The sequence below is a fragment of the Numenius arquata genome, chromosome 2 (genome assembly GCF_964106895.1).
Source record: "Numenius arquata chromosome 2, bNumArq3.hap1.1, whole genome shotgun sequence".
Taxonomy (NCBI): Eukaryota; Metazoa; Chordata; class Aves; order Charadriiformes; family Scolopacidae; genus Numenius; species Numenius arquata.
Window position 1 is genome coordinate 128,444,567 of NC_133577.1, and position 25,816 is coordinate 128,470,382.

The window sequence follows — 25,816 nt, forward strand, 5'->3', positions numbered from 1 at the left end:
CATTTCTCCTCATGTTCCTTACTAATTACTGATGGGCTCTGGTTCTCTGCTGAACGGGGATTTTTCTCAAAAAGGAGGAGGACCTTGTGAAACCACATCATTGATGCTTTTTTTTTGCCAGTTCATGATAGAATAAAGCCATAGAAAGCATAGACAATGCTTTGAAACATGTTTTAGTGAAGATAGTCAACTGTGGTGCAGATTGCCTGGGCCATTGTGGGATTTCTGATAATATGATTGGTGAAAAATTGGCAAGAATGATCTACGTTTCACTGACCCTGTGGTGGAACAAGTGATGAAATAGCCAACACCAGATGAGATAGCAACTGAGATTCTAAGCGGTGTTTTCTGCAGAAAGTACCGCATAGTTTCTCACAGTAGCTATAGAAGAAGCCATAGAAAACCTGCCTCTTCACAGTCTTTTTCCTGCTGTGAAGAAGACTTCGCAGGGAATTGTGGCATTCAGATCCAAACTTATGAAATCAATGTCTTGCCACAGAAGAAAACAGATTGCACCAGCGACTCCAAGACCAGCAGTGGTAAACAAGGAGGAAGCCTGGACACTCAAATCCAACATGTGAAGGAGGCAAAAAATATTATGGCTTAATTCTTATGGGGACAGAGTGACTTTCCACCTACAGAGAACGGATGGAGGGAGTGCACCCTATCATTGACAGATGGGGAAAGAGCCCTGCTTGAAACTGCTTCCCAGAAACAGTTCTCCTCCTACTACCATATAGCAGATGTATCGCTAATATAACTGCAGCCTCTCCCAAGCAACCAGGCATACACATGGACCGCTCGCCCAAGCACATTAGATGGCAGCACCTTCATTACAGCCCACACATCACCTTCCCCACAAAGACAGATACTGGACACCTGATGTCCCCCCACCCCTTTCCTACCCAGATGGGCCAAACCCGGTCACACTTTTCTCCTCCTCACACTGTTTCTTTTGGAAAAGGAAATTAAACCCATTTACCCTCCCCACATAAGCTGAGAATCTTACTGGACTGCCTCATGGTTCTGTACACACATGTATTTTCATCACCCCCCTCTTCCCAGTTATTTTAGACTAACCCCTTCCACAACAGTTGCTACATTATTCCTCCAGCTCAGAGAAGGGTGCTGCAGATTGTGGCAGTTGATTAATTTGACAGCTCCTTTCGTAGCTGCAAAGCACCAAAGAACCAAGCACAAAGGCATTTGAGGACAGACTCAAGCACACACGGTACTTGACATGTACCTATATTATTGGGAATTTGTGAAGTTTAACTAGTCTTCTGCCACCTTTTCACCACATTCAGCCTGGACGGGTGGGGTTCATCTGACAAAATGCAAGCATCTATGCCTGACAATGGGAAGAAACAAGTCCCTTTAGAGAACAGTTCATCTCACCCCATTGTCTATATATATGCCTGTATGTGCATATTTATTTATTTATGCCATATATATATATATATGCATATACATATATATATACACACACACAGGCCAAATGACTCATGGTCTAAAGGCAACTGTTTCTCTGCATTGACTCTAAATGGTGCCCAGATTGGCCAGATTAGCTACAGATGTTTACATGGCATATGTCATAAGCAAAATGGGATGAATCCCTTCCTTATAATTCAGGAAGCATGAGATCTTAGTGTAGTTTTCTATTTTGTGACAGTGTGTATGTGTCATTGCTTTACCGATTTGTATTACAGTTGAGTTATTCTCACTCCATAGCCTTGATATTTATACTTCCCATGGCTTGTTTTTATTCCTTTTGGAATAGGAATATTTGTACTACATATCTTTATAAAGATGGATGTGTAATGGTCTATTACATGCTGTTATTTTGTATGGGAGCAAACAACAATCTGTATTTAAGCAATAGATGATAGGTTTTCACACCTGTCAGATGTTTCGAAGGCTGCAAGCAGTGGTGCTGAGCTCTTCTGATTCATTTGGTTGATGCACGTTACTTATTGCTAACATACCTCTGTTAAGCGCTGCAGTTAGGCTGGCAAGACTTGTCCTGCTCAGGAACTGGAGAAGGCTAAATGTTTCATCTGCTCCTAACATGCACATTTTTATGCAGATAACAAGAGCAGAGTCATATGTCTCCTACTACTCTACTGTTTTTAATTCCTTTCCCTAGTCAGCTTGGCTCATGGGCTCGCTCTCCACATTTTGGCTTTGTTTCTTGGAAATTAAGGGAGACACACTGCTGGTAAGGGACCTGTAAGCAACAGTGGGTTATAGACCGGACAACTATTATGGAGTTTAATTTTTCTAGGTTTTGATGTCTACGTAGAGAGTCTGAACCCAGGTCACCTCCAGTATGGGAGCTATATATATACTTTATGTATATGTACTTTATTGGGAAGCTATAACTTGCAGTTGAGCTGTACTTTACCTCTTGGTAGGGCTTGTTGGCCCTCTGGGGAAGTGTTTGTATCTGAGGCTTGAGCCTTCAACACAACACAGAGCACATGAAAACCATTAGGACCCAACTTCGTAGCAAAACACCACCACTGGAGGAGGCTGTGGCCAAAGGGGCACCATCGCTGTTGTGCTTTCTTTGTGGCCACTCTCAACTTGTTTTACGTGAGAAGTGTTGGTTGATATTTTTATTTTGTAGACTTTGACTTTCTCAGCATGGATATATCTAATAAACTATAACAATAAATTGTTCTGGTTGACTGAAAAGCAGCTTGTTCTTACTATTGATCCAAACTTTGAAAAATACAGGATTTATTTTCCATTATCAAAGTTGTGACAAACTCAGGAATGTGTTACATGCTCTAGGCAATCCTGCTTCAGCAGGCAAGTTGGACTAGATGATTTCTATGGTCCCTTCCAACTCTAAAAAAAAATTCAGTGAAATTCAGTGAAATTCAGTGTTTCAGGAAGGTTTATTCTAAAGACCTGTGCTAAAGCTCACATCATATGTATACTATCGCAGCTAACCTTTAAAATGCAGGAAGAAACTAAAAATATTTGAGCAAAAGAATCTCTGGCAACATAGTCTCCAAATTAGCTAATGAAAGCAATTAATAGATTTTTACAATCTAAGGGCAGTGGAGCTCCTGTAGCCCTAATCCTCCCCAAGGGATGGAAACACACATACTCCTGTACCATGGCCAGGAACCCAAGTGTGAGAAAATGTGTTTTTCCAGAAGTCTGCAGTGTAAGAGTCAATTTGCATATTGCAATGCGTCATTGTATGTGCCTTCATATAGGTGTCTGTATGTGAGCTGGTCCCATCACAGTGGAGACAGGAGAGACTCAGCTATCAAACACAGGTGTCCACCCTGGTTGAACAGTTTTCCAGACCCCATGGATTACATCAGCTGGACCTCCATTGATTCTGCTGGGAGCTCAGGCAGCAGCTCACATGGCAACCCCTACAGATTGATCTGGTTGGCTAAAGATGGGTATCTGAGACACCACAGGAAGTTAGAAGCATCTACATAGGGCTGGAAGCTACAATACAGGACCTATGGGAGGCCTGCCCTCCTCTGCACAGGTAGCTGAAAGCCAAGCAGCACCATAGCACAGGAAAGGACACAAACCTGTTGGAATGGGTCCAGAAGAGGGCCGTGAAGATGATTAGAGAGCTGGAGCACTTTTCCTATGAAGACAGGCTGAGAGAGTTGGGGGTGTTCAACCAGGAGAAGAGAAGGATCCAGGGAGACCTTATAGCAGCCTTCCAGTACCTGAAGGGGGCCTACAAGAGAGATGGGGATGGACTCTTTATCAGGGAGTGGAGTGACAGGATGAGGGGTAATGGTTTTAAACTGAAAGATGGGAGATTTAGATTAGATATGAGGAAGAAATTTTTCACTCTGAGGGCAGTGAGACACTGGCTGCCCAGAGAAGTTGTGGATTCCTCATCCCTGTAGGTGTTCAAGATCAGGCTGGATGGGGCTTTGAGCAACCTGGTCTAGTGGCAGGTGTCCCTGCCTGTGGCAGGGGATTGGAACTCGATGATCTTTAAGGTCCCTTCCAACCCAAACCATTCTATGATTCTTTGATTCTATACTTCTATAATTCTATGATTCTATGATTTGTTTGTGCCCAGCCTGCAGAATTACCCACACGTGTAAACACCTACTATAAGATGCCTCAATAAGTGAGCTGGAACCCAGCCCTAGGAGTCATGAAGACTTGCAGAATCTGTCACTCACTTCTGTAAATTCATTGCTGAAAAAACCTGATAAAAATATTTCCTGCCACCTTAAGACAAAATAATTTCTTAAGTTTAAATTTAAGTATTTTTTTGGGGGTTGCAATGACAAATGAAAATAATAGGTGGGGAACTTATACACAGGTACTGGTCAGTGGCCCGTGTCTTAGACAATTTAGACAGTAGCTATAAGGCAAGGTTAAGAAGGAGTGCACGGAGGCAGTGAAACAGTACAGATCAGCCTCTGAGTCATAGCCTTGATGCTGCAGCCACCTACACTTTTTCTAGATTCGTTTTTACATTTTCTATAAGAATAACAGTGTGGCAGGGCAAATATGTGCTCACCTGGGGAACATAAAGGCATGTGAGCAAAGACTTCAGGATGCCAGCTCTGCCAGTGATTTCCAGGTCTCTAATTCTCTAATTATTTTCTCCTCCAGTCTTTCTGCAGAAGAACTTGGGGGAAGATATTCCCTAACTAAAGTTATTCCCTAACTAAATATCATTTTTAAAGCTGCAACATTCATGCTTATACCAAATATGATCCTTTCTGTCAAGAGACTCCAGAGGAGTCATTCCAACCAGGGGGAGGTCCATGTGGGAGGAGGGTGCAGTCCGTGGCTGCAGGGCAAAGAGCTGCTGCATAAAAGGTTTATGTCTTTTGCCAGAAACGAAACTGGTTCTTCTACCCCACCAACAGCCTCCACCTTCCTAACACAGCCCTTTCCACCACCTGATGTACTGCCAGGACCCAGACGTGCAACTAGTCCAAGAAGTCCAGCCGGGTTGAGGGCTCCCAGAGCAATGCTCAGAACCTGGCGATCCTCAGAGAGGATCCCCGGGGAGATGTCACCCTAGGTGTCCCCAAGAAACCTCCCACCTCCTCAGAGAAGCTGGTGGCAGCACCGCTGCAAGCTGACGAGAAAGTTGATTTCGCTCGGCAGGTCTGGGGCGGGAGATGGGTATCAGAAACACCCTGCTTCAGCGTTTCCAGACTGAAATTCTCAGAATTTCCATTTCAAGGGGAATTTGGAAACTCTTGGGGTTTTGTTCTGATTCAGAGTGAAACCACATTTTGAAGTGACAAAATTTCCTGTGCACGAGTAGCCCTGTTTTCCAGCTCGCTCTGCTCAAAACCAGAGGTTTCTCTCTTCTCCAATTTTTAGTGTTTTCATGCTACCCAAACTCCCTCAGTCCTTGCTAAAGTTCTGATTTAGGGCAGAGTAAGAGGAAAATAAAAAAGCTGAAGGTTTTTATTGCAGAATCATAGAATGGTTAGAGTTGGAAGGGACCTTAAAAACCATCGAGTTCCAACCCCCCTGCCATGGGCAGGGACACCTCCCACCAGACCAGGTTGCTCAAAACCCCTGATCTTGAACACGTCCAGGGATGGGGCATCCACAGCTTCTCTGGGCAACCTGTTCCAGTGTCTCACCACCCTTACAGTAAATAATTTCTTCTAATATCTAGTCTAAAACTTCTCTCTTTCAATTTAAAACCATTACCCCTCGTCTTATCGCTACACTCCCTGATAAAGAGTCCTTCCCCATCTCTCCTGTAGCCCCCTTCAGGTACTGGAAGGCCATTCTAAGGTCTCCCTGGAGCCTTCACTTCTCCTGGCTGAACAACCCTGGCTTTCTCAGCCTGTCCTCATAGGAGAGGCGCTCCAGCCCTCTGATCATATTCATGGCCCTCTTCTGGACCCATTCCAACAGGTCCATGTCCTTTCCTGTGCTGAGGACTCCAAAGCTGGACACAAAACTCCAGGTGAGGTCTCACAAGAGCAGAGTAGAGGGGCAGAATTACCTCCCTTGCCCTGCTGGCCACGCTTCTGCTGATGCAGCCCAGGATGCGGTTGGCTTTCTGGGCTGCCAGCACACACTGCTGGCTCATGTAGAGCTTCTCATCCACCTGATGGTACTTTTCTTTTTAGCCTTAACTCACAGTGCACAGTAAAATGAAGACAATTCTATCTTAATTTTATGGATTGGAAATGGGGGCACTGAGGTGACTTTGTAAACCAGTCTCAGTTACAGTCCAGTGCTCCCAGCATTCAAAGATCTCAAAGTCCCAGGAGTAAATTACTATTCACCATTTATGCACGTAGCAATTTGTTAAAACAAGTCTTCATTAACTGAAGGAAGAAAATGTGAGCAGGTTACTCAGCAAGAGATTAGATTCAGGTCACAGAACTGGTGGAAGAGATGTGGATGTGTAATTTGTCAGAAACAGTGCAAATTTACATTATAAGTGCTTTACAGAAGCCAACGTGATACTTGGAAAGCAAACATTAGTTCATAGCAGGACACCTGGCATCTTGGATCTGAAAATATTAATCTCACTGATATCATTATGGCATCCAGAAAAAAAAGCCTTCCCAGCAAATATCCTGGGAGTCATGTAAAATTGTACAGACACAGCCTTTCAGTGTGAACTCAGCACATGCAGTGTTAGTACATGGTTTTCCTCTTCCCCAGTTTAAAATCTTAATTCCTCCAGATCAGATCTGTGATCTCCATTGTCCTTCCTGTAGAAGGTTTTCTCCAAGACTAGTTTATATCTCATCTGACAGAAGTGTTTCCTCTTCCCCATCTGCTCATTTGCTCCCTCTATGCAAATACTTTCAATGACCCCGTTGTTTTGATGGCGCTATTCCCCGTTTATAAGCTCTGAACAGACTTTTCTGCTATCTCAAACCTTTAGTTTGTATATTCAGGGCCCTTCTGTCTACTCCATGCTGGGTTTTGCTCTAGGAGTTGCTGACCATGACACTAGCCATTTGATTCAAGAAAGGGCACTAAAGATCGGACAGAAGACGCTGTAGACATGCAGAGATCCCTGATCCATTGTTCCCCCATTTAACTAGCCAAAAATACTATTTCACGTATTTGGATGAAGAATCAAGAGAGAGAATTGTTTTTCAAGTCTCAAGGCTTCGCAGATTATTCGGTGACCTTGCAACAACAATGCATAACATGTGAAAACAGAGGTGTTGTTTGTTCTTCAATAAACTGAACATTCCACTCTTCTAATAACTACCAGCGAGATAAAGCAGTTAGGTTAGTGGAATGATATTATCTTTTCCTTTTTATAGATCCACATTTAACCAAAGACAGGAAATTCCCAATGGGACCTCCTGTGAGACTCAGGAAATTCCCTCTATGGCTTTGACCCTCATTCCCTGGGAAAAAGCCTGTCCCTCCAGGGTGAGATCAAGAGATGGGCACTCCTCTTGGGCAACCAGCAGGTTGGTAGAGCCACAAGCAGAAAGTGTTTCACTCAGAACCAACCACAGTACGTTTGTTGCCTCCATGAAAGAATTAGGCAAATCCAACAGCAGATGGAGATGGCATCTCCCTTGCCCAGAAGATGGCAAAGTCCCAGTAAGGTGTCCTGGATTGCCTTCCCCATGTGGCAGCCAGAGATGCTCCTAGAGAGCTTTACAAATAACCATATTGCATTTACTCTTGCAAAATGTTATAGCTGCTCAAAATCTGGATGCATCACAGTTTTGCCCAGCTGCTGTCTCAAGCAGAGGCCAGATGATGCCACTTTCTTGTTTCCTTCTTTTTTTGGGACAGGATGTGACAACATGTTCAGTTCAAGGAATATGAACCAGCGGTGGTTTTGGAAAACGACTAAGCAAACTCCACGATCCAGCCCTTTGCAGGGAAGTGAGCTTAGACAGCAGCAGAGCTCTCCGAGAGCTGCGTACCCCTCCAAACAACTCCATCGGGCAATGCAACGAGCCACAGTCTAACGGGCTTTAGCTCCCAGCATCCCCTCACAGCTCCTGAGCAAAATCCTTTTTCCTTTGTGTCTAAAATCCCAGAGACCCACTGGTGCCCAGACCTCTCCCCAAAGACGGACGGACACAGAGCAAACTGTGAAGTTACCTTCCCATCTCAGTGCAGCTGTATCTTCCCAGTGGACAGAGGAGCTTCCCACCCCACCGGGGGCATGTGCACCATGCATGGACTGGTTATGGGCTCACCAAAGGGCTGTATACCTATTCCCCAGTCATAGCCATGGGCAGCAGAAACCAGAGGCAATCACAGATGAAAGCTGCCTGGGAGGATGCTCCTGGAACTGGGGACCATGGGGTTGAGGCAGCCTTCTGCTCAGCTCCAAGCCGGGGTGCTGTGTGAGGTACCTCTGATATCTGCTGGAAGCCAGCCTCCAAGATGATTCATTTAATTTGTTTGGTTTCTTATGTATTTTACATGCTTGCTGTGGAGGGAAGAGCGTTTCTGGGTACTGCCAGGGGAAAAGGTCCTGGGGAGAGCCCCGGGAGCCAATAGAGGGGTGACTCACGGGGATGGTCAGGGAGTGGGGGATTCCAGCAGAACCTGGAAAGCAGAGGTGGCAGGGCATGGGACAAGTAGTGGCAAGGATGAGTGTGGTTTCAAGCACCAGAGGGCGTGAGGAGGACGTTGAGTGAGTCAGAGGAAGCCCTATGAACAAGCCCAGAAGTGTTAGCAGAGGTCTCTCAACCTTAAATCATAGAATTATAGAATCATAGAATGGTTTGTGTTGGAAGGGACCTTAAAGATTGAGTTCCAACCCCCCAGCCATGGGCAGGGATACCTCCCACTAGACCAGGTTGCTCAAAGACCCATCCAGCCTGGCCTTAAACATTTCCAGGGAAGGGGCATCCACAACTTCTCCTGTTGTGGCAACCTGTTTCAGTGTCTTACCACCCTCAGAGTAAAGAATTTCTTCCTAATATCTAATCTAAATCTCCCCTCTTTCGGGTTAAAGCCGTCACCCCTCATCCTATCGCTCCACTCCCTGATAAAGAGTCCCTCCCCATCCCTCCTGTAGACACCCTTTAGGTCCTGGAAGACTGCTATAAGGTCTCCCTGAATCCTCTTCTCCAGGCTGAACAACCCTGGCTCTCTCAGCCTGTCTTCAGTGCTCTGATCATCTTTGTGGGCCTTCATGGCTATGACTGGGGAATAGGTATACAGCCCTTTGGTGAGCCCATAACCAGTCCATGCATGGTGCACATGCCCCCGGTGGGGTGGGAAGCTCCTCTGTCCACTGGGAAGATACAGCTGCACTGAGATGGGAAGGTAACTTCACAGTTTGCTCTGTGTCCGTCCGTCTTTGGGGAGAGGTCTGGGCACCAGTGGGTCTCTGGGATTTTAGACACAAAGGAAAAAGGATTTTGCTCAGGAGCTGTGAGGGGATGCTGGGAGCTAAAGCCCGTTAGACTGTGGCTCGTTGCATTGCCCGATGGAGTTGTTTGGAGGGGTACGCAGCTCTCGGAGAGCTCTGCTGCTGTCTAAGCTCACTTCCCTGCAAAGGGCTGGATCATGGAGTTTGCTTAGTCATTTTCCAAAACCACCGCTGGTTCATATTCCTTGAACTGAACATGTTGTCACATCCTGTCCCAAAAAAAGAAGGAAACAAGAAAGTGGCATCATCTGGCCTCTGCTTGAGACAGCAGCTGGGCAAAACTCCTGTGATGCATCCAGATTTTGAGCAGCTATAACATTTTGCAAGAGTAAATGCAATATGGTTATTTGTAAAGCTCTCTAGGAGCATCTCTGGCTGCCACATGGGGAAGGCAATCCAGGAGCACCTTACTGGGACTTTGCCATCTTCTGGGCAAGGGAGATGCCATCTCCATCTGCTGAATCAGACACACTGAAGCTATTGGATTTGCCTATCTCTTTCATGGAGGCAGCAAATGTACTGTGTATGGTACATTTAATTAAAACTGTGGACAAGTGGAAGAGTTTGGTTTCATTCCCGCTGCTCATTTGTTCACAACTAAACTGCATGGATTTTTCTCCAGTTCCAAAAGAAGTGTGTCCACAGAAGGATTTTAAACAGCCTCACTGGTCCACTGAAAGAGTTCACCCAGGCTAGCATTTGTTGATGGCAGTTACATGGAAAAACTTTTTGCCATCCCAGGCTGGCTTGCTGCAAATTTCTCTGTGTGGGATTTCACCATCAGGCCTTTTGAAATCTTTAAACAAGTTTCCGTTGCGTTATTGATATCACGGCTGGGTATTGATTGTATGACCTAAGCTGGTGTCTGTTTCAGCTGCTTACTCTTTCACTGTGGAAATTTTAATTCCTTTTTGAAAAAAGAAGAAACTTGATGTTGACTGTCTGTCCTCTTCCTTTCTCTGTACACAACAACTTTTTGTGAGCGGCAGCACTCCAACCATGACCTGATACTTTACTGTGTTAAAAGCAGAGGACCAGCAAGGTTTTCCTGGAGATCAAGCTCAGCACTTTGGACCTGAAAAATCATCGAGTTCCAAAACCCTGCCGTGGGCAGGGGCACCTCCCACTAGACCAGGTTGCTCAAAGCCCCATCCAGCCTGGCCTTAAACACCTCCAGGGATGGGCATCCACAGCTCCTCTGGGCAAGCTCAGACCCAGAGGGCAAGGGCAGAGCTCAGGGAGTGGAATCCATTGGGAGGAGCTTCCTATAGATGCTTTTACTGGGTACAGGAGGGACCATTTGACCAATCAGAGAAACTGAACCCTTGGAGTTCAGAGATATATGGAGTCAGACACACAGCACGTGACCTGGGGATGAGGGGTCTAATAGAAATGAAAAATTTACCGTAAAATAGCCATGTTCCCTGCAGCTTTTAACCAAAATTTGTATGAAATATTGCCAGACCCCTTTAACTCTGCTCCAACATGTAGCTCAGGATGCGGGGCCCTTCTTAGAGTCCCTGACTTTTTTCATACCCATTTCTGATGACTCTTGGTCATAATCATTAGTCCCATTTCCAACCCAGTAATAATGTGGGAAACCAGCACCTTTCGTCCAGCTGTCCTTGAAAGACCAGAGGAGCAAACCCTTCTCATTCCCTCTGCCCTCTGAGGTCAAGCGAGTGCAGCCTAGCAAACCTTATTTTCTGTGTCTATCCCCTCAAATCCTATTTATCCACTCTTAAGGGGAGAAAACTCTCTCCGCTAAGCCACCTTTCGGGGCAGATTGGGATCCAGTTAGAACATAGGCTCAACAGTGGCTGTACCGCAGCAAGCAGAGACCAAGCTGTGCCTCCAGGATCTGTGGGATGTCATTAGTAACTGCTGTTACAAAGGCTTTGCAACCAGGGGAGGGAAAATATGTAGCCTGACCTTACTAATTATATTCTGAGAGGCTGGTAAAGAGCAGACTATGAACATCTGTGTATACTCAAAGACAAGCTGGTAGGTCTAATGCCACCAGAGGTGGTCTGCTGGGGACAGAAATGCATGTAGGTTCTGCAGCAGCAGCAGCGGAGACCCATGGGGAATGAGGAAATGGAAAGGGAAACCACCAGACCCAGTTATGCTGTGGCAGACACGTGATGCTGCAAGTCAGCAAACTTGGGAGAAATCCTGAGGAAGAACATAGAAATTGTCACCTCATTTCTGGGCAGGCATAAATAAATCTCCCCTGAAAAACAACAGTAGAAATCTCTTTTCTCTGAGTATCTCTTTTTATGAAAAGAGGCAGTTTTATGACTTGCTATATATAGCAGGGGGACTCTTGGGGGAACAGATGACCATTTCTTGAGGAAGAAGAGTAAAGCAACAGTTCAGCTGCTTGTTCTGGAACTCTGCTTGAAGGTAAGCTCTTGCTCCTTTCTAATCATTGACTGCAATATTTATTTTAAAGGTTTTCCCTAAGCTTCACAATAAATACAGCAGGCAAAGGGTAGGCTGCAGTTGCTGAGCTCCAACATCCCCTCTCCAAGGAGAAAATCAGAGTTTATGCATCCCCTGTATTTTGCAGCTCTTTACTTTTTATATTAGGGAGGGTGAAGACAGAAGATATGATGAGCACGGGAAAGCATATAGACAGTTAAAGATCTGGAGAGTATTAGAGAGACAATTAGAGGCAGAAGAGACTGGAAGAAGCTGGGAAATTGTCACTACATGCCCTAATCTCTGCTCTTTGAAAAAATAACATCAGGTGTGCTCTAGAAAAAAAAATTCACTTTTGGTGGTGCTCGGGTCAAAACTTCACGAAAGGAATGTTATTCCCAAAGGGAATAAACTACCCCACTTTGAACTGGCACTCCCAGAAGCTGATGTCCCAGATCCCATTAAATCTGGAGCCCTTGGCAGCTCTGGCAATGTGTCCCCCCCACATCTGGGGAAGTCACCAAAGCCTGGTGGGACGCTCTGAAGTGGTGGCAGTATTCCCGGTGCTTGCCTGCTGCCCAAGGTAAATGCTGGACCTGCCCAAGGATGCTTTGGGGAAACAATAAGTATGGGAATCCTTGGGAAAAGATAGGCAAGGAGATGCCCGATGGTGAACTGAGATCTCCAATTGTAGTAAAACAGATTCTGTCTTGTTTTTGGGTTTTTTTTAAGTTATTCATCTTGATAACTGCAATTTCTCCTGCCTGTCTTGGACATCTCTTTGAGGATGTAATATTCCCTAGGCTCCAGCAAGGTGTTGGTTAGATAAGAGTCAACACCAGGCATCGGGTTTTGTCTGAATGCCCATGTCTGCTACACAGGCATCGACAAAGTTTGTAAAAGAATCACTGAAGATGTTTGGGTGCAGAGTCCCCTCCTGATCTCAGAGGGTGCCAGGCACACCTTTACACCTCATCTGGCAACATCACTTTTATGAATTATTGTCTGTTGATTATGGCATGCACCAAGCAGATGGGAGTTGGGTTTGTACCCTCTTTCGTGTGCAACACTGGGAAAGGGTAGATTCAAGGTCTTTGGCCCACTGACAGAGTTTGGTTCACAGATGTAGGGAACTCCTAATTCAAGGTTATCACAAATGCCATAAAACACCTTACATAATTAAGTTTCTGTTGCCAAGTCACCTGGAAAATTCACATCAAACTTGAATAAGAGAGGGGGGAGCTTACTGAGTACCATACCTCTGCCCATGACCTTGCAAAAGGCTTCTGGAAAAACACAAGTCCTGGCTCCACCCCTGCACAAACTTCCCCTAAACCCCTTTTGAGAAATCTAACAAAATGGAATTACACAATTCTTCCTTCCTGGAGATCATATATAAACCCCTCCAAGGTCACAGACAGTTTCAGGCTGTAGCAGAGGCATTTGAAGCTTCTCTACCACTTTGCCAGCGGAGTCCTGTGCATAGAAATACTGTTTGTGTGCTGCTCTTTCAGACGGTAGGTTGGTTTCTATATATCTGATATTAAGTTAGCTAGCTATATTTTCAGCTTGTGGAGGGGGTGGTGCAAAAGAAGAACCTTTCAGTAACTTTTCTGCCTGAGCTGGGGCAGATACTACTCTCACGCTTGGGAGAGTGCCGGAATAAGTCACTTCTTGTGGTTCACTCTTCTCAGGTTTCAGCTTACAGGTCTCCATATTCCTGCTCCAGCATTAGTAAAGAGATAAGGGACCAGATATCTTGGGTCAGAGCAAGGGTATCTCTAGCTCAATATCTTGAATCCAAAGGAAATTAATACATGAGGGTCAGGGAAAACAATAAGAAAAGGGCAAATGCACAAAGGGAGTTTCCAAATCTCCAGCAGTCCTCGGTTCACACAATTCCCCAGCCAAAAGGGGTTTATCTTTTAGAGGCCATGACAGATTTCTCTCCCATCAGTCCTTCTAGCTGCTTGTCCTGCCTACCTTATTTAAAATGCCAGTTATTTTAAAAACAATCTGTAGAATGCCTGGCAATAAAAATGGAAATATCAGTGCTTATCCCAAAGCCTGTGTTGCATCTGAAAGAAGATAAAGCACTTTGTGTTGCTCCCAGCATCACAGAGAATTTTTGAGCAGTTTTCTCCAAGCAGAAAGATCTTGCTGACTGCTGAAAACCATGTTAACATCTGAGTAAGACAAACCGGGACCTGTTTATATTCAAGAAATAGAAATTCACACACCAGTGCTTTTTACTGTACGGGAAAAACAAGCAGCAAAGGTAAAGATTTGGGTCAGCAGGAATCCCATGCAACCATGAGAAGAGCTGCCCCTCAATATTGCTACAGCAGCAGCCAGGGTTCTGGTGAAGATGCAATCCCTTGTGCTTGCTGCTACCATCTCTTGGCCACTTCTCGCTCTATAAGCTCATAGAATCACAGAATGATATGGGGTTGGAAGGGACCTCTGGAGATCATCTAGTACAACACCCCTGCTAAAGCAGGACCACCCAAAACAGGTTGCAGAGGAACGTGTCCAGACAGGTTTTGAACATCTCCAGAGACGGAGACTCCACTACCTCTCTGGGCAGCCTGTTCCAGGAGTCTACCACCCTCAAAGTAAAGAAGCTCCTCCTCAGGTGTAGATGGAACTTCTTATGTTTGAGTTAGTGCCCGTTACCTCTTGTCCTGCCACTGGGCACCGCTGAAAAAAGACTGTCCCCATCCTCCTGACATGCACCCTTTAAGAATTTATAAACAATGATAAGATCCCCCCCTCAGCCTTCCTTCTCCAGACTAAAAAGACTCAAGTCCCTCAGCCTTTCCTCATGAGAGAGATGTCCTACGCCCCTAATCATCTTTGTAACCCTTGGCTGTACCGTCTCCAGCAGTTCCCTGTCCTTCTTGAACTGGGGAGTCCAGAACTCTACAAAGTGCTCCAAATGGGGCCTCACCAGGGCAGAGTAGAGGGGGAGGATGACCTCCCTCGACCTGCTTCTTATACTCTTCCTGATGCACCCCCGAATGCCATTGGCCTTCTTGGCCACAAGGGTACATTGCTGACTCATGGTCATCCTGTTGTCCACCAGGACTCCCAGCTCTTCTTCCACAGACCTGCTCTCCAGCAGGTCAGCCCCCAACCTGTACTGGTGCAGGGGTTTATTCCTCCCCAGGTGCAGGTCCCTACATTTGCCCTTGTTGAATTTTATCAGGTTCCTCTCTACCGAACTCTCCAATCTGTCCAGGTCTTGCTGTATGGTGGCACGGCCTTCTGGTAAAACCTGCTCAAGGTACATTCCATCCCTTCATCCAGGTCATTGATGAAGATATTGAACAAGACTGGACCCAGTACTGATCCCTGGGGAACAGTTCGTTTTCTGAGGTTGGACACCTCAAAAATGCAAGCTGAGCAGCAGGGCACACAATTCTCAATCTCAGCTGTCTGAGAGCCAGGACCTCAAGCTGGACCACTTTGGGTTAAAGATATGACCTAACTTAGAGGGAGATTAGACATGCTGCGAGCACAGAGGAGTTATGGAAGATCTGCATGTCTGTGCGAACTTGGATGGGGACAGAGATAAGCAGGAATAGCAACATTGCTGCTATTTCCCTTCCAAATCCTCTCAAGACTAAAGCCCAGCTCAACATTGCAGGTGGTTGGGCAAAGAATTTGCCCAGCTGCTGGTGCTCTGCTGTGGAAAGGTCCCCAGAGCAGAAGGGAGCAAGGTGATACACTGAAACAGTGGCTTCCAGCTCCTGGGTGCCTTCAGGCTTGTTTCTCCAGTGCCAGTACAAAAAACCAAAACCAAACCAAAACCAACCATGTTGGTCGTGGTATTCAAGACCGTGCCTTCCCACTGAGCTCTTGGCCAGCACAGGTATCTGGAAAAGGTGGCCCTTTGCCCAACAGCATGCCTCAGTTGCAAGAAAATTTTGCAGTGTGAGCTGATTAGACATGGGATAAGTTTGGATCACTCCTCAGAGGGGCTGATTTCTCCCACCACTGCCTCGTCTAGGTAGCTAAAACATATTTTACATTTCACCTTAATTCCCCTGTTGATTTCTCCATATCTAAGAGGACAGAAGTTGTCCCCTCCTTAGTCTCTGATATTCCCCTCCTCTGCTAGCCTTGTCCCACAAGTGCAAAAATGACTCCAGGCCATGATGAGCTTCCTCTAAGCTTAGTGTCTCTCTGCATTTGCCCTCCAGGTGAGCAAGAGCCCTTCACTTGAAATCCTCCCCGCGATGCTGTTGCTGCTGCTCCTGCAGGTCTGGGCGAGCTGCCTCTGGCTGGGACACAGCGAGGTGGTGACATCCTTTCAAACTTGCCCTCAGTTTTTCTTCCGGGAAACACCCCCAAATGAAGCCCTGAAGCCAAACAACGCAGCCTGGATCTGCCAGCGTTACAACAACCAGTATCACTATGCCACCCTGTACAACAGAGACCTGCGTATTCCTGTATACTCCGCTTACCTCTACCAGCCTGGACCTGGCAAGAGACCTAACATCTGGATGGTTGAGCCCCAGGTGAGTGTCCTCTCTTACAGCACATCACCCTCCAGTCACTAAAAGGTGAACTGCAGCCTTTAACCAAACACTTCCTTTTCCTCCCACCCCCCACACACATGCAGATGGATCCCCTGGATGGGATTCATCTCATCTAACTTCAAACACTTTGAGCTTACGATTCCTCTGATGTGTTTGAGACATCAGCAGGAGGATTAGATGAGTCATATCCTAAAAGTGCCCATTCTTCCTCATTGACCTTCAAGGAACATGAGATTAGAGGAATGCAAACACCAGTGTTTCAGGAGTGTGGTACACTTGCAGCAACCACATAAACTTTTTCTCGAGTGAGGGGTGAAACAGGAGAAGAGCAGAAGGGTCTGAGCCCTCCTCATCTCCTCCTGGTAGGGCTCCATGGCTCTTCTGCTCATCCTCATCTCATCCTCCATCCTGTCCACCTTCAAGGATGCCCTAAGACACCTAAACTTCAAAGACAATATCTGTGTGCTTGTTTTCCCTTAAACTTGTAAAACACTAGGCTGTTGACAAATTGGACAAAAAAAGGCATGAAAACCTGTTATGGAGACTGAGAGAGCTCTTGTGGAAATGGGGCTGAACAGAGCAAAGGCCAGGGCTGATGAGAGCGTGATTCGATGCAGGTGATGGAGGTTGGATGTGCTCAATGGGGGTGGGAGGAACTGGGGAGAGGCCTGGGCAGTTGTGGGATGTGGAGAAGGGAGGAAAGGGAACAAGATGTGGCAGGAGAGGTGTCTCACCAAAGTCACCTTTCAAACCTGAGTGTGGAAAATGCTCCTTGTCTCATGCGTCCACCCAGACTCCCACCACAGGCTGCAGGCTGGGTTTCAAAGGTCACAAGTCAAATCGGGAGCAGTCAAATTCCGAGCTTTTTTTGTTTTTTAATATCTTCTTTGTTTGTTTTTTAATATCTTGTGTTCATTGGTGAGAAGCAGCTTTATGATTTATCTCATGCATTTTTGTACACTGAGATGACAAAAAATGGGTTCTCGGCACTCAGAAACTTCTGCTCCAGAGAAACCTGCTTCCTCACTCCCATCCCCAATACTAACGCCTTTTCCTCTTCTTTACCTCTCAAGCTGATGGGTCAAACTTATCCCAAAGCTATGGAAAGAGAATGGACCCTCTTAAATAACTTCAAAATCAGCTTAGAGCAACTCAGCGAGAGCCAGGCTATCCTCAAGGACTACAAAAACCTGACGGGTTTGAACCGTGGCCATTTGAATCCCAGTGGCCATCACTCCAACTCCAGTAGCAGGACGGCTACCTTCACCCTCACCAATATAATCCCACAGAATGAGAAACTCAACGGTGGTGCCTGGAACAACTATGAGCAGCAAACAATGATCAGTAAGACCAAGGGCTGTACCACCACCTACGTTGTCGTGGGTGCCGTGCCTGGGAACAACTATATCGCTAAGGGGAGGGTTAATAAACCCAGCTATATCTGGTCCAGTGCCTGCTGCGAGATGGGAACCAACCAGAGGAAGACTTGGGCGGTCATTGCCGAGAATGACAAGAATGAAGTTGAGCTCCTCACACTAGGGGAACTGGAGAACAGGCTGACCAAGCTCTACAAGAGGGGCCAGGTTTCTCTGTTTCACACCGACTGTCCCCGTTAACAAGCCCCACTTCACATGCCGGCTGTAAAAGGCTCGTCACCCTTCACCACTAGCAGCAGCACCACATGTCCCGTGCAGTGTCCGTCCTGCTTCCTCCTCTAGTTCTTTTCCAGCTCTGTCCCTCAGAGCACCTTCTCCTCTGATTAAAGGGAGAAAGACGTCAGCAGAGACTCCTGCTGGTTTGCTTTGCTGCCCACCCTTGGAGGGAGTCCTTGGCCTGGCCCCTCTGAGGGGCAGGTTGGAAAACAGCCCATGGGCAAGGAAATCAGAGCAGCTTTGCCTTTTTTTTCCTTTTCTCCATGCCCATACATAGATTGTAGTTCCTTCCTCTCCTCCTTAGCTATCCCTGATATTGTGCTGGTGACTTGTCCCTCACCTCCTCAGGAAGGGGGTTGTTCTAGGGTAGCTCAGGTTGCCCAGGGACATTGTGGAGTCTCCATCTCCAGAGACAGTCAAAACCTGACTGGACACAGTCCTGGACAACCTGCCCAAGCTGAGCCTCTTTCAGCAGGGGTCTGCTCCAGAGGACCTCAAGAGGTCCCTCCCAACCTCAGCAACTTGGTGACTCTGTGATTTATCTGGGGACCATGAAAGCAAAGGGCCCAAGGATTGCTGAGAGCCTGGTAGGAATATCCTACAGATACTTTCTGACCAACACAGCGAAGGACAGCGAAGGAAAAGGGAGAGAGGAAAGGTGGGAAGGGGGAAGACAACTAAGCACAGGAGGAACATCCCAGCTCTCCTGAACTCTGTAGATAGGTAAAGCAAGGAGAAGGAAGGAAATAACATAGATCAATCACTAGGCTCCCTGTCCCTGAACATACATGATGGCTGTGCTTATTTCAATTTATTAGCCTGCTTTTGATTGCTTGCTTTTGGACCATGCACCTTGAGAGCAGGAGCTGAGGTATCAGACAACCGGGCTCAGGGATCAGCTATACAGCAAGCTTTGAGCAGTCAAAGGTAAATTTCTGTGATACACTGGTTGGGTTTCATTCTCTGCTCTACTTCTGAACCTGTTCTGCAGATTTATGTATAACTGATTTTGTGAAAGCTATTCCATGGGTGTGAAAGGTCAATGTATGCCATAGAATTTACTTCCTGAGTAGCAGAAAATAAAAATTATTTGCTGCAGTGCTGGCTTGTGGGGTCACCTTATGTGTAAACCATAATTTGCTTCCCACTGAAAGTTCCACTACCAGTAATGCCCCAGCACCTACAGCACCCACCCTTGCAGGAGGCAGGCTGTCCACAGCCAATCTGCAGGTGCCATAGCACCGACAAAAGTGTCACCATCAGACTCCAGTGACTTTTCCTATGGATGTGCATGAATAAAGTGGACCATGGTGCAAAGAGCTCATAGAAACTCTCTCACAGAGATACCAGCTTGAGCCTGAACTTCTCGGCTCAGGAGCTCTTCATCAGCCCATGGGGTCTCACTGCTCACCCCAGACAAACCTCTTTGGAGGCTGCACAAAAATGAGGGATGGGATTCAGGTGCAGAATCAGGCACCTACATGCAGGTGTCTCCATGTGTGCTGGGTGTCTGAGCTCTGATTGCAGCCAGCAGAGATCCAGGCACTGCCCAACTTCATAAGCAGTGGTGTCCTTGGCCTCTTGAGGTACCCTGATGTTTGCAAGACACCCAGTGGGGCTGGCTGATCTGTTCCAGGATCTGTGAGATGCGAGCTCCCCTAAGTGAATCTCCAGTGGCTCTGGACACCTGAGCATAGGCAACCAGATCCACCACACACCACTGGGCACTGCCCAGTAACATCGTGGACTTCTGCTCCTGTCGAGTGTACCCTCAGCAAGTCTGCTGATTATACAAAACTGGGATGTTTGGCTGACACACCAAAAGGCTGTGCTGCCATACAGCAAGACCTGGACATGCCGGAGAGTTGGGCAGAGAAGAACCTGATAAAATTCAACAAGGGCAAATGTAGGGACCTGCACCTGGGGAGGAATAAACCCCTGCACCAGTACAGGTTGGGGGCTGACCTGCTGGAGAGCAGGTCTGTGGAAGAAGAGCTGGGAGTCCTGGTGGACAACAGGATGACCATGAGTCAGCAATGTACCCTTGTGGCCAAGAAGGCCAATGGCATTCGGGGGTGCATCAGGAAGAGTATAAGAAGCAGGTCGAGGGAGGTCATCCTCCCCCTCTACTCTGCCCTGGTGAGGCCCCATTTGGAGCACTTTGTAGAGTTCTGGACTCCCCAGTTCAAGAAGGACAGGGAACTGCTGGAGACGGTACAGCCAAGGGTTACAAAGATGATTAGGGGCGTAGGACATCTCTCTCATGAGGAAAGGCTGAGGGACTTGAGTCTTTTTAGTCTGGAGAAGGAAGGCTGAGGGGGGGATCTTATCATTGTTTATAAATTCTTAAAGGGTGCATGTCAGGAGGATGGGGACAGTCTTTTTTCAGCGGTGCCCAGTGGCAGGACAAGAGGTAACGGGCACTAACTCAAACATAAGAAGTTCCATCTACACCTGAGGAGGAGCTTCTTTACTTTGAGGGTGGTAGACTCCTGGAACAGGCTGCCCAGAGAGGTAGTGGAGTCTCCGTCTCTGGAGATGTTCAAAACCTGTCTGGACACGTTCCTCTGCAACCTGTTCTGGGCGGACCTGCTTTGGCAGGGGTGTTGTACTAGATGATCTCCAGAGGTCCCTTCCAACCCCATATCATTCTGTGAATCTATGATTCTAAGATTCTTTCTCCAGCTGCAACAGCACTTGCTTGTGCCAGATTTCCAGAGGACCCAAAATAACACAGATGGTTCCTTCCTTGACCTCCTAAAAAGCAAAAAGTTCTCCTACCTCAATGAACAGCACCATCAATACTATTTCAGTGCCTCTATCTGCTGACTCATATAGGTGTGGGTGTCCATGAGGATCCTGCAGCAGATCAGCCAGCCCCACTGGGTGTCTTGCAAACATCAGGGTACCTCAAGAGGCCAAGGACACCACTGCTTATGAAGTTGGGCAGTGCCTGGATCTCTGCTGTCTGCAATCAGAGCTCAGACACCCAGCACACATGGAGACACCTGCATGTAGGTGCCTGATTCTGCACCTGAATCCCATCCCTCATTTTTGTGCAGCCTCCAAAGAGGTTTGTCTGGGGTGAGCAGTGAGACCCCATGGGCTGATGAAGAGCTCCTGAGCCGAGAAGTTCAGGCTCAAGCTGGTATCTCTGTGAGAGAGTTTCTATGAGCTCTTTGCACCATGGTCCACTTTATTCATGCACATCCATAGGAAAAGTCACTGGAGTCTGATGGTGACACTTTTGTCGGTGCTATGGCACCTGCAGATTGGCTGTGGACAGCCTGCCTCCTGCAAGGGTGGGTGCTGTAGGTGCTGGGGCATTACTGGTAGTGGAACTTTCAGTGGGAAGCAAATTATGGTTTACACATAAGGTGACCCCACAAGCCAGCACTGCAGCAAATAATTTTTATTTTCTGCTACTCAGGAAGTAAATTCTATGGCATACATTGACCTTTCACACCCATGGAATAGCTTTCACAAAATCAGTTATACATAAATCTGCAGAACAGGTTCAGAAGTAGAGCAGAGAATGAAACCCAACCAGTGTATCACAGAAATTTACCTTTGACTGCTCAAAGCTTGCTGTATAGCTGATCCCTGAGCCCGGTTGTCTGATACCTCAGCTCCTGCTCTCAAGGTGCATGGTCCAAAAGCAAGCAATCAAAAGCAGGCTAATAAATTGAAATAAGCACAGCCATCATGTATGTTCAGGGACAGGGAGCCTAGTGACTGATCTATGTTATTTCCTTCCTTCTCCTTGCTTTACCTATCTACAGAGTTCAGGAGAGCTGGGATGTTCCTCCTGTGCTTAGTTGTCTTCCCCCTTCCCACCTTTCCTCTCTCCCTTTTCCTTCGCTGTCCTTCGCTGTGTTGGTCAGAAAGTATCTGTAGGATATTCCTACCAGGCTCTCAGCAATCCTTGGGCCCTTTGCTTTCATGGTCCCCAGATAAATCACAGAGTCACCAAGTTGCTGAGGTTGGGAGGGACCTCTTGAGGTCCTCTGGAGCAGACCCCTGCTGAAAGAGGCTCAGCTTGGGCAGGTTGTCCAGGACTGTGTCCAGTCAGGTTTTGACTGTCTCTGGAGATGGAGACTCCACAATGTCCCTGGGCAACCTGAGCTACCCTAGAACAACCCCCTTCCTGAGGAGGTGAGGGACAAGTCACCAGCACAATATCAGGGATAGCTAAGGAGGAGAGGAAGGAACTACAATCTATGTATGGGCATGGAGAAAAGGAAAAAAAAGGCAAAGCTGCTCTGATTTCCTTGCCCATGGGCTGTTTTCCAACCTGCCCCTCAGAGGGGCCAGGCCAAGGACTCCCTCCAAGGGTGGGCAGCAAAGCAAACCAGCAGGAGTCTCTGCTGACGTCTTTCTCCCTTTAATCAGAGGAGAAGGTGCTCTGAGGGACAGAGCTGGAAAAGAACTAGAGGAGGAAGCAGGACGGACACTGCACAGGACATGTGGTGCTGCTGCTAGTGGTGAAGGGTGACGAGCCTTTTACAGCCGGCATGTGAAGTGGGGCTTGTTAACGGGGACAGTCGGTGTGAAATAGAGAAACCTGGCCCCTCCTGTATAGATTGGTCAACCTGTTCTCCAGTTGCCCTAGTGTGAGGACCTGGACTGGATTGTTGCCGTTTACGGCAATGACCGCCCAAGTCTTCCTCTGGTTGTTGCGCAGGATGCAGCAGGCACTGGACCAGATGTAGCCAGGTATATTAACCCTCCCGTTAGCGATATAGTTGTTCCCAGGCACGGCACCCACGACAACATAGGTGGTGGTACAGCCTTGACTCATGTTGGCCATCGTTTGCACCTCGTACTGGCTCCAGGCACCGCCGTTGAGATTCTGATTCTGTGGGACTATGTTGGTGAGGGTGAAGGTAGCCGTTATGCTGTTGTTGTTGGGTTGATGGCAGCGTGGATTCAAATGGCCACGGTTCAAACCCGTCAGGTTCGTGTAGTCTTGGGAGACAGCCTGGCTGTTCATGATTTGTTGTAAGGTAACCTTTGACTGATTCCTGAGCGTAGTCTCTGTTTGCATATTATTGGAATAATTTGGACCCATCAGCTTGAGAGGTAAAGAAGAGGAAAAGGTGTTAGTATTGGGGATGGGAGTAAGGGATCATAATTATAATACCTTTCTTTTCTTATTTAGGGAAACATATTTAACCTTCCTATGGAAAAGGGCCTATGGCTTCCTTCTGTGGCTCATTTTCACCTACATTTCCCACTGCTACTGTGTCCCTAGCAATGACCTGAATTTCCTCTTCTTCTGTTGCTTAGTATTTTTTACCTGAAGGCCTGAAGTTTTGGTGAAGGATATTTGGGGGGTTCTATAGTTTGCAAAGGTCTGAGTATCTGGTGGATCTTTCTGAACCAAGCCTAAGGCAATGGTGGTAAGGGGCAACTGTAGGTGGAAGTGGAGATCAGAGACCAGCACAGGTGGTCCCTCAAATTTATCTGCTGTTGGTTGTCTTTTCCTCATCGTTTGTTTCCCCACCACAGCATGGGACAGGAAGAGGAGTCATTTGACTCAATGTAATGTAAACTAATGTAATGTAATATAAGATTCCTTTAAGGTCAATGCAGAAAAATGGGCACTCTTAAGTTGTGACTCACTCCATCCTCTTGCTGATGTCTCAAACACATCAGAGGAATCCTATGCTGAAGGTGTTTGAAGTCAGATGAGATGAATCCCATCCAGGGGATCCATCTGCACATGTGTGGGGGGTGGGAGGAAAAGGAAGTGTTTGGTTAAAGGCTGCGGTTCACCTTTTAGTGACTGGAGGGTGATGTGCTGTAAGAGAGGACACTCACCTGGGGCTCAACCATCCAGTGTTTAGGTCTTGGACCCTGTCCAGGCTGGTAGAGGTAAGCGGAGTATACAGGAATACGCAGGCATCTGTCATACAGGGTGGCATAGTGATACTGGTTGTTGTAACGCTGGCAGATCCAGGCTGGGCAGTTAGGCTGCAGGCCATTAATTGGGGGTGTTCCACGGAAGAAAAACTGAGGGCAAGTTTGAAAGGATGTCACCACCTCGCTGTGTCCCAGCCAGAGGCAGCTCGCCCAGACCTGCAGGAGCAGCAGCAACAACATCGCAGGGAGGATTTCAAGTGAAGGGCTCTTGCTCACCTGGAGAGGAAACGCAGAGAGACACTAAGCTTGGCAGACCTTTCTGCAGCAGAGATTTCAATATTTGCATATTTGCACTTTTCTTATTCTTTTCCCTGACCCTCACTTATCAATTTCCATCAGATTCAGGGTATTGAGCTAGAGATATCCTTGCTCTGACCCAAGACATCTGGTCCTTTATGTCTCTACTAGTGTTGGAGCAGGAATATGGAGATCTGTAAGCTGAAACCTGAGAAGAGTGAACCACAAGAAGTGACTTATTCCGGTACTCTCCCGAGTGTGACAGAATCTGCCCCAGCTAATGCAGAAAAGATACTGAAAGGTTCGTCTATCCATAGAATCATAGAATCATAGAACGGTTAAGAATTGGAAGGGACCTAAAAGATCATCAACTTCCACCACCCACTAGAGCACATTGCTCAAAGCCCCTTCCAGCGTAGTCTTGAACATGTCCAGGGATGGGGGCATCCACAGCTTCTCTGGGCAACCTGGGCCAGTGCCTCACCACCCTCACAGGAAAGAATTTCTTTTGCACCACCCTCTCCACAAGCTGAAAATATAGCTAACAAAGTTAATATCAGATATATAGAAACCAACCTACCGTCTGAAAGGGCAGCACACAAACAGAATTTCTATGCACAGGTCTCCGCTGTCAGCCCCAAAATGGTAGAGGAGTTTCAAACGCCTCTGCTACAGCCTGAAACTGGCTGTGACCTTGGAGGGTTTATATATGATCTCCAGGAAGGCAGCATTGTGTAATTCCACTTTGTTAGATTTCTCAAATGGGGTTTAGGGGAAGTTTGTGCAGGGGTGCAGCCAGGACCAGTGGTTTTCCAGAGAGGCCTTTTGCAAGGTATCTCCTTGTGCATTCTTTCCTAAGGCTTCCCATAGTTATTGTTTCCCCAAAGCATCCTTGGAGAGGTCCAACAGTTGGCCTGGGCAGCAGGTGAGCAGCAGGAATACTGCCACTACTTCAGAGCGTCCCACCAGAATTCCCCAGTTGGGTGCCAGAGCTGCCAAGGGCTCCAGATCTAATGGGATCTGAGAGATCAGCTTCTGAGAGCGCCAGTTCAAAGTGAGGTAGTTTACACCCTTTTGGGAATAGCATTTCTTTTGTGAGGTTTTGATCTGAACATAACCAAAATTGAATTTTTTTTTTTCCTTAGAGAATACTTGATTTTATTTTTTCAAAGAGCAGAGAATACCTCGTGTAGTGACAATTTCCCAGCTTCTTCCAGTCTCTTCTGCCTCTACTTGTCTCTCTAATACTCTCCAGATCTTTAATTGTCTATGTTTTCCCATGCTTTCCTAAGCCATACATTCTGTCTTTACCCCTCCTTAATATAAAAAGTAAAGAGCCACAAAACACAGTGAATGCATAAACTGTGATTTTCTCCTTGGAGGGGGGATGTTGGAGCTCAACAAGGGCAACCAGAGACAGAGACTCCAGCACCTCTCTGGGCAGCCTGTTCCCGTGCTCTGGCACTCTCACAGCAAAGAAGTTGCTCCTCAGGTTTTCATGGAACTTTCTATGGTCAAGTTTGTGCCTATTGTCCTGTAAAGGACACCACTGTGCTCTTGTCCTATAAAGGGCACCACTGAAAAAAAAAAGGTCCCATCCTCCTGACAACCAGCTTTTAAGTAAGCAATCTTATCATTGATGATGATGACACCTCAGTCTTCTCTTCTCCAGACTA

At 46.9% G+C, this 25,816-nt stretch overlaps 2 protein-coding genes across 2 annotated transcripts; one reads left to right on the forward strand and one right to left on the reverse strand.

Annotated features, from left to right (window-relative positions):
• The first annotated feature begins 13,209 nt into the window (after positions 1-13,209).
• Positions 13,210-19,075, forward strand: LOC141462541 (endonuclease domain-containing 1 protein-like). Its single transcript, XM_074144447.1, has 3 exons — positions 13,210-13,299; positions 15,988-16,305; positions 17,400-19,075. Exons 2-3 carry the CDS (start codon positions 16,024-16,026, stop codon positions 17,940-17,942), a joined length of 825 nt encoding a protein of 274 aa, XP_074000548.1. The 5' UTR covers positions 13,210-13,299; positions 15,988-16,023; the 3' UTR covers positions 17,943-19,075.
• A 3,434-nt stretch (positions 19,076-22,509) lies between these two features.
• Positions 22,510-24,083, reverse strand: LOC141462661 (endonuclease domain-containing 1 protein-like). The gene is made up of 2 exons (XM_074144647.1): positions 23,802-24,083; positions 22,510-23,052 (listed from the first exon to the last, which is right to left on the reverse strand). The coding sequence occupies exons 1-2, from the start codon at positions 24,081-24,083 to the stop codon at positions 22,510-22,512; spliced, it is 825 nt and encodes a 274-aa protein (XP_074000748.1).
• Between the last annotated feature and the right edge of the window lie 1,733 nt (positions 24,084-25,816).

Coding starts and splice junctions, on each gene's coding strand:
- LOC141462541 (XM_074144447.1), top strand. CDS start 16,024: ATGCTGTTGCTGCTGCTCCTGCAGGTCTGGGCGAGCTGCCTCTGGCTG. Junction 16,306..17,399: donor TCTGGATGGTTGAGCCCCAG/GTGAGTGTCCTC, acceptor TTACCTCTCAAG/CTGATGGGTCAAACTTATCC.
- LOC141462661 (XM_074144647.1), bottom strand. CDS start 24,083: ATGTTGTTGCTGCTGCTCCTGCAGGTCTGGGCGAGCTGCCTCTGGCTG. Junction 23,053..23,801: donor ACTGGATGGTTGAGCCCCAG/GTGAGTGTCCTC, acceptor TTACCTCTCAAG/CTGATGGGTCCAAATTATTC.